Consider the following 13,311-nt stretch of genomic DNA (forward strand, 5'->3'; position numbering starts at 1 on the left):
GATATTCTGCTTTTCCTTCATTTCTAAACTTAAAAGCCATGTTCTATGTCTTTAAGGGACATTTAAAAGAAAAATTGCCGCTGAGAACATCTGCAAGTACTGTCATTTGCTTTTCAGGCCAAGGATGTCGACTGTAATGAACAATTTAGAAGCACAGTTTGCCATATGGATGCTGTAGCAGTTATTTGCTCTGTTGCTAAACATAGTGGTGTATTGGATGGATATAACAGCTTTTGCATTGGCACGGAGAAGTAACAGATTGGCCAAGGACTGTTAAACAGGTGCTGTCTGTGATAGCAAGTAGATTTACAATCTTCTCAGAGTTTCATACTCCATGAAAGTTTTCAATAGATATAATAATACTTAAGATAAAAAAAAAAATGCTCCAAAATTGCTGGCTTATAGGACCTGTACCAACCAGCCTTATGGGTAGAACAGTTTCTTTAAAGCACCACAGTGCTGTATCCATCTCCTTCTTTAATTCTGTCTCTATGCTCACTCTACTCTGCTGGTTTCATTCTATATTATTCTCATACCATTACAAAAATCTTCTATATCCTATTCTTCAAACCTTTTGTCTATCATTAAAATTAGGGATTCCACAACAGTGCAAGGATACCTCCTTGTTCTATTTATTTTTGGTTGTGTTGATGAAATGTCAAGAACTAAAACAACTTGGGAATTAAAGTATTCATTGGCATACAGGCACAGTCCAAAATAAAGGGAAGCCAGGGCAGGAACTTGGAGACAGGAACCAAAACAAAGTATGTGCAGGAATACACTTACTCGCTCACTCAGCTTGCTTTTTCATATAACCTAGGACACCTGTCCAGGGAAGACATCATCTAAATTGGTCCTCCTGTATCAATCATTAATCAAGAAAATTAATTAATTAATTAAAGGCTTACCGTAGGCCAATCTGATCAAGGCAATTCCTCAATTAAGGTTTCCTTTTCCAAGGTGCCTCTAGCTTGTGTCAAGGTAACAAAATTTAATCAACGCATTCATATAATCACATTATCAAAAGTCTGTAAATGCCCCAAGGTGATTATGAAGTACATATCAAACACTTGGATATCATAAGAGTCCTGGATCTAAAACAATGACCTTTATAACCAAATTGATGTTTAATTTAGTATTTCAAAATGATATAAAAATCAATATTATTTACATATGAGCATGTCTTTTGAATGTGCATGTGCTGTACTTTTTAAAAATGTAATTAGGATTTGATGCTTGAATTCATGTGTCCTTTCTTCTGTGGGAAAGAATGCACAAACTAATAAGTAGTTGATTAAACATCAAATAGCCCTTGTGTGCAAAAAAAAAAAAAATACATCTGACATGACAGAGTATAAGGTTTAGAGCTGAGGCCACTGGGAGTTCCTTTATCTTCATGTTAAATGTGAAAATGAGTGTCTACTTTTGGAAACAGCTTTCTGTGTCTTGTTGGATTCATGTTGGAGTGGCACAGGCTGCCATTTGTAGAGCTATAACTGGTTATTTTTCTTTTTGTCTTTGCTCTTCTGTAGAAACATGTTAGTTTCCTTGTGACATTTTTTTGACCTTTATATTCAAACCTCTGTTCAACATAGGATAGCATTACCACATTTTATGGAAATAAACAACAAGTTCAGTGCTTTTCCTCCTAATATGGTATTGACAAAGCCCCTTTTGAACCTTCTTGGGATACTGAAAATAGGACCTGAAGCATTTGTTCTCAAAAAAAATGCTGCAGTAGAAGTTATTCGATTATTTTGCCCTGATTTTATTTTCTCTGCTACTGTTCATACCTTCATGGATAAAAATCACTTTTAAAAGAAGGCACTAAAAATAGAGAATACTTCTTTTACTCAATGCCTAGTGAAAATCAAGCTTTTACAGTAAAGTTCCTTCTTGATAAAACAAGGAAGGCAAGTCACCTCCTTCTGTTTAGTTTATCTCAGTTTCAACAGATGAATGGGCTGTTGGTCCTGTTAGCGCTCCCTTCTCTGTCTTGCCCAGAGTACACGTATCTGCATATTATTTTGCATCTCCATCTGTATTTTATTTTTAAAGTGAATTAAACTAACACTAGTGAATTTGTGGTTGTCTTTTCTAAATGAAAATCCAGAAAGCATAACATAACTAATCTGAAACGAAAGAATGATCCTGAGACTTGCATTGTTGTAAGCAGCAGAAGAAAACAGCAGTGTTTGACTGTTAAGTGGAATCACAGGAAACAGTCTGCAAGTGTGAGATGCTCCTTTCAGTTTGTAAGGACACTGTCCACCCTGTGTGTATTGTCCAAGCCTATCACTTTAGACTTACATGAAGTGAAGGAAACACTTAACCTCTAACACTTATTTGTGACTTCACACTTCCTTTTGATGCAGTAGAAAGAAATGATAGTGCAGATTCAGTTTTCTCTTGCCACCACAGTCTTTTGGCATTTACCTCGAGTTATCTCAAAATGATTTTTTTTTTGTTCATTTGTTTGATTTTTTCAGTTTTATGTTTGAGATTATAATGAAATTAAAGTATTTCTCCCTTCCCTTTCCTCCCCTGAACCCTTCCATATACCCCTCCATGCTACTTAAATTTGTGTCTTTATTAACTAATCGCATTATATTCATTTATGTATATGCATATACATATATAGTCCTAAATATAACCTGTTCAATCATATACTATTACTTGTATGTATGTTTTCCAGGTTGACTTTTTAGCACTGGACAACCATTTATTGTTCCCTCCTCTGGAGATGACTACCTCTCCCACTCCCAGCTTTACACGCATGCTTATAGTTTTGTTGTGTAGGGTTGAGGTCTCATGGGATTTTCCCTGTTCACCTTGGGGATTGCATTAGTGCTTCCTTATTCAGCTCACATGTGGAGAGTCCTGTTGGCAAGATTTTATGGATTTTGCTTCTGACATGACTAGTAGACACAGTCTCACAGCAAACTCCCTGGTCCGCTGGCTCTTGCCATCTTTCAACCTCCTGTTCTGCAAGTTCCCTGAGCTATAGGTATGAGAGTGCTTTGGAAATGTATACAATATGACTGGGCTTCAAAGCTCAGCATTCAATTGGCTTGGATTTTATAAATAAGAAATTTAATGTTGTAGGTATATGTTTTTATATTCACACAGAAGATAAAGATTGAGTGCTTTTTATACATACCCCAAACACAAAATCATATTACCCATACATAGTTAGAATTTTATATTTATGTCCCATTGCTTTCTAAAATTACTATAGCAATATAAATATTCTCCAAGTTAATCTTTAATATATCCACAAGTTCTGAATATGGCATTATCATCCCTAGCAGACACAATTTTAGAAAGAAAAAAAAAACATTTACAAAGATCACAAATCATCATTTTGCAATTTTCCATGGCAATGCTGGAAAATGGAGGAATAATATCAAAACTTATAAGCAAAACATTATTTCCAGCTTAAATTTTTGTAACAAAACCTAACTGCAAATTAAGTATGAGAGTAATACAACAATGCATCTGCAGGTAAGGAAGCTTTAAAGCATTATAGTCTCATGCACTTTTTCAAAAATTAACAGAACATCTTCAATTAAAATGAAGAAATGAGCCTACAAAGAAGAAATGGTACTGTGAAAGAGCATCCCACAAAACAAGGCAGTGGGAACATTTCTTAATGCACCTTTGGCAACTTGCACATTTTTAAACAGGCTGACTGCTTTGTTATAGAAAAAATATTCTGGATTATATGTCCAAGAAAAATGAAACTACTGCAGTATCTGTAGAGTTGAATACATAGATAGGTAATTAAGTATTTCAGACCTTGTGGTCAATTAATGACACACATGGAGGAAGCTATGTGGAATACATAACATAATTTTCAGTCTCAGAAAAAGGATCTGTAAGAAATGAAATGAAATTATAGGTATTTTCTAGCTTAGTCTGTTTTCCCAACTCTTTGTAAAAGTCTAAATGGCCCACTTTTCCTTTGAACATTGCTCTTCTGTAAGTACAAACATGTTTCCTTATGCAGTACACAAACCTTTATGTTCAAACTCCTGATCAACTAGGTATGCTAATACCACATTTAGAACTTGTGCATAAATAAATAATATACTTGGATAATATTTTCATTGCTACAATAGTTAGAAAATTTATATATCATAAAATGAAAATTTAACTTTGTACAGGTAATGGGTTATAAAAATAATTTTGTGTTTGGGGTATAGACAGACATATGAAGAAGAGAATCTATCCTTAGCTTCTGTGTGAACATCAGAATGTACATTTACAGCATTAAATATCTTATTTAGATAACTTTTGGTGAATACATAAAGAATCTTTCTCTTTTTGTTGTTATTATTAGTGTGTGTGTGTGTGTGTGTGTGTGTGTGTGTGTGTGTGTGTGTGTGTACAGGTATGCATGTCTTCTACTCAAAAGTAGGAATCAGAAGTGGGTATTAAGTGTCTTCCTTATATAATTATGTACTTTATTGCCTTGAGAGAAAGTCTCTCACTGAACTGTGTTTGCTGTTTAGACTAGGATGACCAGAAAGCTCCTAAAACCCACTAGTCTCCACTCATCAATGCTGGGACTGCAGACACACACATGCATGTCTAGGTGTTTTTATTTGGGTACTTAGGATTGGAACTCAGGTCCTCACCTTTGCACAGCACATGCTTTTACCTACAGAGCCATTCCCCAAGCTTCCAAAAAAATCTGTTTAAAGAGTTAATGATTTTTTTTTCTATAAAGAGAAAGGGAAAGATAAGCCTAGAGGCTATTTTCTTATACTAAACCTTGAAAATAAATTTACACTTAAGTATTAGCTGAGGAAATGAAATAAATTATTCTCATATGTTAGTTTGTATATTTTTTCTTATGTGATGTAGATAAATTTTAAAGCAAAGAAATTTAGCCTATATAACAAAATATTTAATTTATATAACTACTGGTCTAATTACAGCACTTGGGCCAGATAATTGAATGTTTGGAATATCATGTAAAGAATATTAGGGAAAAGATCATACTGTAAAAAAAAAGAAAGAAAGAAAAAAAAAAAAAACATGATTTTTAAAATTGGACCTGACCATGCTACTTACTGCACCTAAAATTTTCCCTATGGCATTTGATCTCTTGGATATCTTAGTGTACAAATGGTAGAATATTGCCTACTCTTGGACTATTTTGAAGTAATATCCTGTACTGAGCAGGAAGAAATACTCAAGAGTTAACTGATCCCAGATCTTCTAACTCTGTTACATTAGTGTCTCTCTGAATCTTCCATTTGCTGTACACTGGTTTCAGACATTTTGTGGAAAAGTGTGTAAATGGACCCAATAAAAATAAGATTCCTTGCATTTATAGTGACTGCAATCAGGCATTTAGAAGGGACTGTATAATGGTTGAGTGAGGAATCTCCTCTTTGAATAAAACATTGGCAGAAATCATCAGAACTAGCTTTCAGAATCCTAAAAATAAAGCATAAGCTTGTAACAGTCTGGGAAGTGTTTATTCAAGAAAAACCGGTGGAATTCTTTAACATCAAAAGGCATTTAAATTTGGTTTCACGCCTTGGTTTGTAGTAGCCTGAAATGCATCACCACTCTAGCAGTTTCCACGAGGAGAACAACGCTGGAGCACTCTAGACAGGGCGCCCTGAGAGAATTGCCACTGTGTGACCTGTCTGGAGCTTCACAACAGAAGTTATTTGATAATTGACTTGTCTCAGAACACATCTGGGGAAAAGTCCTGACTCTCTGGACATTTATTGAAAACAATCAGAAACTGGTTTTGCTCTCTATTGTTCCAAACTGCAAGTAAGCAAGCGTCTGCTCAAGATAATAAAGAGATTTGGGGTGTGAGGCGCTTATGAAACTTTGAAACGCTCTCCTGTGTTCTGACAACGGTGGAGGTTATATAGGGGCGGGTTGTTATCTGCAAACCCAACGAATGCTCAAAAGGAGACCATTCTGGTTGAGCTTGGGCCCTGTGCTGAGAAGAGAAAGGTAAGGTAGAGAGCATCATATCGTCACGAGCATAGAAGGTGTGACTCCAAAGAAAATGAAACTCCCTAACTGAGCGGATAATTATAGGCTCAAGGAACTCAAGAAACCACTGTCCAATTATTCTGGCCTCAAAGCTCACAGAAAAAAAATTTCAGTAACTAGATTACAGTTAAATCACTGTAACTCACTGAGCAACAAAGAATAAAACCTAAAGACAATAAAAAGTGTGGATTGGAGGTAAATGTGTGTATGGAGCTGGAGGTGTACCATCATACATTATCTAGCCATATACTACCATAGCTGACTTAATACTTCTAATTTTTAACAAAATTTTAGGAGACATACTGAAACAGAAAACATCATCCTAAGAAAATGACAAAAAAAAAGTCTTTAAAGTGACTCATAGACTATATTCCTCATACAGTCACAAAACAGTTAAAAATTCGAGATTAAGAAAATTGACTCTGCCTTCCCCTTTCCTTACCTGTAAAAAGCCTGAGATCAGCCAGAATTGGCTCCATTTGGTCTTTGTTGGTCAGGAAAATAGACCTTCATGTACATTCAATCTCTGTATGAGAGATCAGCCAGAATTGGCTCCATTTGGTCTTTGTGGGGCATGAAAATAGACTTTCATATACATTCAGTCTCTGTATTCATTAGAATACATTTTTATATACTAGACAGTGTTGCTGCTCAAAGGCCATCACCAACCCTGAGATTTTTCACCCACACTCCCAGAATAACTGCCTGCAGGGCTACACGTCTATAAACACACACAAAAAACACCTCTATTCTTTTTGTAAATAACTAAAAGCACAGAATCACTTGAAAATATTTTAGGTGTGCATCTATCAGCCTTTATAGTATTCTTCTCTTTTTTGCAGGTCCTCCAGTGAATGTCACATGCAACATATTCATAAACAGCTTTGGCTCCATTGCAGAAACGACCATGGTAAGCCTGTCCACTCAGTAACAAGTTTCACACTGGACTGATTTGTAATTACCTTAGTGAAATTTAAACTTAATTGGATATAATGAAATTTTAATAAATGAAATTATTGGAATGACTAAATTACTGTCAACTGTAGATGATAATGTCTATCTAGAAATTGTATATTGGAAAACAAAAAAAAAGGATTAAAAATAAGGTTGGATTTTTCTAATTCAACATAATAGTGTTAAATTTCCATGTAAAATAAAATTACAAATTTCCATATCAAAATATAAATGAAATATAAACATTGATATTAATTATTTTCATGTTAATTATTTTTTTATTATTTTTTTTCAAAAATAAAAAAAAAAAATTAAAATTAAAATGCTACCAGATTATTTCCAGTACTCAACAATAGTCACCAATGCAAACTAGTAAACACCTTGATATTTAATTATTCTTCATGCTTACAGTCTACTTATACCATACTTTTATGTATCCTACTAAATTCCCTTTTCAAATGAATGAAGCACTTTCCCAAACATAATAAAGATCTAAAAAAAGCTTAGTCCTAGAGGTACGGGCTTCTAATCCCAGCTACTCAGGAGTCTGAGCCAAGAAGATCATTGGTTCAAGTGCTGTATGGGCTACAGAGTGAGTTACAGACTAGCCTAGGAAATTTACTTAGACAACTATCAAATGAAAAAGGGAAGGAGAAGCAGAGAGCTGTGGCTTCATGCCAGGTGCATCCCCTAGCTTTGAAGATGTTGTTTCAGACTTCAATGTCAAAATCAAAACAAACCCAAGACTAAGATAATCTATGCAAACTATAATTACTGTGTTTTCATTTACCTTTGCTGTCTTACTAAGGTAAGTACATAAAATGAAGTTAATAAGGCCCCAGAAAAGAGAGCTGAAGCTGGGTGGTGGTGGCACATGTCTTTAATCCTAGCACTTGGGAGGCAGAGACAGGCGGATCTCTATGAGTTCAAGGCCAGCCTGAGCTACTGAGTGAGTTCCAGGAAAGGCTCTAAAGCTACACTGAGAAACTCTGTCTCAAAAAACCAAAAAAAGAGAGAGAAGAGTTAATCATTATATACCAACTTTGTTTTGAATTATTTAACATTAATTAAATATTATGTTGCATATTCTTATTTGATCTATTGTACTAGTTTAGAAATTTAACTGATATAAATAGGCAAAAATAGGTCATTGAATCATTGAATAACTAAAATAATCTATCAGTCAACATTTAAAACAAAAGTGTGATGGTTCTTAAATTACCTAGTTATACTGTATTCCTAAATTTAGCAAGAATAATTTGCATTAATATTAACTAAGTAGAATTAACTAAACTATCATATAAAATACTTAAAAGACTAATATTCCCAAATCTGTTATAAAAATTACATCATTTACGTATTTCAGACTCATACAACAATGAAATTTCTTATGAAATATAATGACAAAAATTGCTAATTTAATGTGGAAATTATTTTCACTGACAATTGTTTAAGTTTTATACAGAAAGGAAAGGAATTCATCTCAACAGAAAGAACCATTCAGAAATCATTTTCTTCAGCTTGCTGCTATACTTATCATTAAACAATATTTCAATGGTTCCCTTCTAATGCAGTATAGTGATAGGAAAAGCATTGGCAAAGAATAATGGGGCTCAAACTTCAGTGCGTGATAAAGACTCATAGAATCATCTTTAACACAGCATATAAATACATATGACTGTGTATTAATCCAAACACGGAAAATGATACAATTTCTTATATAATCACAGCGTGGTTCTGTCAAGAGTTTATGTCTACACTCGAGAGGCAGAAGCAGGCAGATCTCTGTGAGTTCGAGGCCAGCCTGGACTACAGAGTGAGTTCCAGAAAAGGCGCAAAACTACACCAAGAAACTCTGTCTTGAAAAACAAAACAAACAAAAAAAAAGTTTATGTCTAAAGTAATTATAATTGTTTAAGACTAGCATATTCTACAGTCTTATTGGATGTCTGGCTCTGATTTCTGATTCATCTCCTGTATATATTTATGCTTCATCTAAATCATCAAAGAAAACTACAACTGGCCTTTTCCTGTGTCATTCCTGAAGTTATATTTAAGTTCCCCTGACAACTCTCTCATTTTAGTGTCTTCTATATATACAGACAGTAGTCCTGAAAATGCATTTCCTTTTATTTCTCCTGTGCAAGACTGATTCCAGAAAACACCTCCCATAGCAATAGTTAGAAAAATTTGCCATCTTAGTAAAGTAAGGCAACAGAGCTTGAATAACACAGAGGAACTCTGATTTTCAGGTTCCTAGAGGATTCTGTTCTTTGTGATGATTCTCCAGCCTGTCACTGAACTGTCCATTCATTCCTACAATATGACTATGCTGACTAAATTTGTTAATATTTTGCATTTCAAAGTATTGTACACATTAGACATAACAAACATGACTCAGATTTATGTCCTTCTTACAGCATAGCAAAAATTTCCATTTCTACATATTGCTTAGTAAATGTTAGCTCTATAGGCAATTTTAGCAAATGTCCCTTGCTTTTTGACAGTTTTGAGCAAGTATAAGTAAAGATTAATAAAGACTCCAGAAATTATGTGTAGCTGAAGTTTTCCTGTGTCCTGCCCGACTGGCGTTCAGGACAAATGTCTCTTACCCACCAGTCTGGCAGTTGCTCGGACCCAAGTAAACACACAGGAGCTTATATTATTACTAACTGTATGGCCATTAGCTCAAGCTTATTACTGAATAGCTCTTACACTTAAATTCTTATTTATATTTAGTCACGTGGCTTGGTACCTTATCTCAGTTGTGCGTTCACATCTTGCTTCCTCTGTGCCTGGCTGGCAACTTCTGACTCAACCTTCCTCTTCCCAGAATTCTCCTTGTCTGCTTATACCACCTGTACTTCTTGCTTGACTATTTGGCCAATCAGCATTTCATTTATCAACCAATCAGAGCAACACATTCACAGCATACAGAGTGACATCACCCCTCAATTATGTGCTCATTAAATACTTCACATTGATGTCTTTCTTTTTAATTCTTCCATATTACTAAATATGTGATGTCATTTTTCTCATCCAATTGCTCAGATTAGATACTGTAAAAGTTTCATACTATCAGCTTCTACAACTGAAATATGATTTCCATTTGTCAAAGGAATAGAGGAAAGTAGAACTTGCTAGTATATTTTGATCTGAAACATCATAAGTTATAATGCTTCCAATTGATAAATTTGTTATATTTTATTCATTATGACATCTTCATTACTCTCCAAATAAATTGCATTCTGATGTTTAGTAGTTTTTTAAACAAATTTTATGCTTATATATGTTAACATGTTTTTAAATTAACTCTATGCTAAAAATGTGGTAGTATTTTTATTACATTTTATTTATTGATTTTGTATTCTGTGTGTCCGTGTGTGTACTTGCCTGTACATGTTCACACATACCATGTGTAGAGGTGAGAGGACCACGTGTGGGTGTTGTTTTTTTCCCTTCACCATGTGACCTGTGAGGATTGAGCTTTGGTTGTCAGAGTTATGCACCAAGCCATCTTTCCAGCCCTATATTTTTTAAATATATTCACATTATTCCAGTTCTGTTTTTATATATAACCTAATTCAACTAAGATTACCAATTCAAATTAAAAGAATGTAATTGTAGATTGCTCAAAAATTAATTCATTAATATCTTTGTGACTGAAAATTCATAGATTAATGTGACTAAATAATTATCCTATATGCATGTAATTAACAACCTTATGAACTGTCTTCATATGTTCTTATTACCCTTTGCTGGAGAGAGCTTTTCAACTATTGAATCTACCCATTTCAATAGACAGTATTATTCTCAAATGAAGATAGCATTATTCTTCCTGTAGAAGACATTCTATTTTTTAAGCCTTTTAAAATTTCACAATTTCTTTTTGGATCAACGTATAGTGTTGTATAATATTCATGTGTTGGGGAGTACTTGGTATAGGTGTGGAATACACATCTGTCACATCTGTCCTGTGCTTTGGTCTAGAGCTGAAAACATTTCACGATTATTTCCATAAAGCAAAAATTAAGACCACTGAGTCAAATGATGTATATTCATGCAATCAGTGTTTGAGTTGTAAACAAGGCTTACACGCTAAGATGAAATACTTCTATCGTGAACTTTGTATTTAACTAATACATATGGAAGTAGTCATTTGGATATGTATCTTATTAGTATCTCAAAGGGTTATAATGGCTTAAAGACATATCCAAGAAAACAGTTGCCACCCATCTTTTAACACATGTTAGAGAACTAGAAATTTCTCTGCTATGTACTGAAAATCAGCATTTACTCTTGAAATATTGTATTCTGTCAACATTCATAGAGTAAATACATTTTACAAAGTAAAAATAAAAACTCAGATTCTGTTTTGATAGCTTCACAGTTGCCTTTCTATGCATAGATGTATAACAGGGATTTGAAGAAAATCATGAGTTCATTGCACTTTCAGAGAACCGTCAAACTGTTAAGTGTTTAAATATTTTACACAAAAGCTAGGTTCAATTTTTTGTTGCTGCAATGAGCATGTACTTTCAGGTACTACTTTAGATTATCTAGTAATTAGATTGGAGATTTTAAAGCAATATGGCATAAAAATTTATAGTCTGCTCACATATGTTAATACAATCTTTGAACTACTCAATCTTCTCAAAAATATTTTAATCAAATAGTTTTAGACATACCAAGATGCACTGATAATAAGATAAGAACTAATATGCTTATCACCATATTATAAAATTAAGCATGATAGATAGATTATAGCTATTTCAGTCTAAAGAGTGACTTCCCTGCAAACTGAAAGGAAGCCTTTGATTTCAAGACATAAGCTTCATGGTGCATGTATGAAAATATAAACCAAACAATTATACCAAACTATCCACATGTAACCAGTTTTATTTTGTTTGCTCAAGTTTATGTCTTGGGAGATGATCCAAACTTATACACAAATTAATATTGTTCAGTCTTTGTTTTATTAAGTGTTCCACATTATATTTACTAATTCTACGTTTTGTGAAACAACCAAATATTTGTTTCTAGTACTATCACAACTACAAAAGAACACTGTATTTAAAAATCAACCATTGTTCATTATATATATAAAGATTATATATATATATGAATAAATATGTGTTTTTTTTATTTTGAAGAACACAGTGACTATGACAATTCTTATAAAGAAAACACTTCAGCTATGTTCATAGCACATATTTAAAAAACAAACAACTAGATAAAAAAAATGAAAAAAAAAAAACAAAAAATCAAAAAAAACAAGAAAGAAAAGCACAAATGAAACTAGAAAAAACATCTATGATAACAAAAAAAACATTATTATTATCATCATTGGATTCTAATATAAAATGAACAATAGACCACAAAAAACATAAAGTATATAATATAGCATGGGTCCTAGGACGACTGTCATTATAATTTCGTTTTACTCATTATTGAAAAAATAGCAAATGAATGAAACACATGAACTATGACCAAGACTGACTCAGCTGATCACTTAAAGTAACATTGATTATCATTGAATAAGACAATCTTCATATAATTTTTGAAAAAATATGGCATGTCTTAGTCTACTTTACTAGTCTTCAAGAAATCAAGATTTCTAAGAAATAAAGGCTAGTGCTGTTATTTCAGAGTTTCAGAGCATGGTAGCATGTAGGCAGACAAGGTACTGGAGAGGCAGCTGAGAGTCCCACATCTTGCAGGCAGCAGGAAGTTGACTGACACACAGGGCAGTATACTGAGCATAGGAAACCTCAAATCCCACCCCTACAATGACACACTTCCTCTATCAAGGCCATACCCACTCTAACAAAGCCATACTTCCTAATAGTGTCACTCCCTATGAGATTATGGGGGGGCAACTACATTCAAACTACCACACATGGATGAAAACAATGCAAGACCCTGAAACAGAAAATGGTTATGAAATTGCATCTCCTAAAAATGTTAGAGAAGCTATTCCAGAAAGACAAATATGGTATGTACTCACTCATAGGAGGATACTAGATGTGGAACAGACTGGACTGCTACTCACATCACCAGTGAGGCTACCTGGAAAATAGGACCCCAAGAAAGACACGGGGATCACTCAATGACGGAGAAATGGATGAGATCTACATGAACAGCCTGGACATGAGTGGGAGCAATGAAGGGCGAGGGTCGAGGGAAAGAGAGCGGGAGATTCCAGCTGGATCAAGAACAGAGAGGGAGAACAAGAAATAGGAGACCATGGTAAATGAAGACCACATGAGAAAAGGAAGAAACAAAGTGTTAAAGAGGCCCACAGAAATCCACAATGGCAACAAGTTGCGG

The 13,311-nt window shown here is 34.1% G+C and overlaps 1 protein-coding gene across 2 annotated transcripts in view; it reads left to right on the forward strand.

Moving 5' to 3' along the window:
• Glra3 (glycine receptor alpha 3) overlaps nt 1-13,311 on the forward strand; it is a 150,797-nt gene that overhangs the window by 54,575 nt on the left and 82,911 nt on the right. For both annotated transcript variants that reach the window (XM_028860621.2, XM_028860622.2), the window contains exon 3: nt 6,870-6,937. In XM_028860621.2, the coding sequence (XP_028716454.1) occupies nt 6,870-6,937 (68 nt within the window). The remainder of the gene's footprint in view (nt 1-6,869; nt 6,938-13,311) is intronic.

Source organism: Peromyscus leucopus, chromosome 17 (genome assembly GCF_004664715.2).
Source record: "Peromyscus leucopus breed LL Stock chromosome 17, UCI_PerLeu_2.1, whole genome shotgun sequence".
NCBI classification, from domain to species: Eukaryota; Metazoa; Chordata; class Mammalia; order Rodentia; family Cricetidae; genus Peromyscus; species Peromyscus leucopus.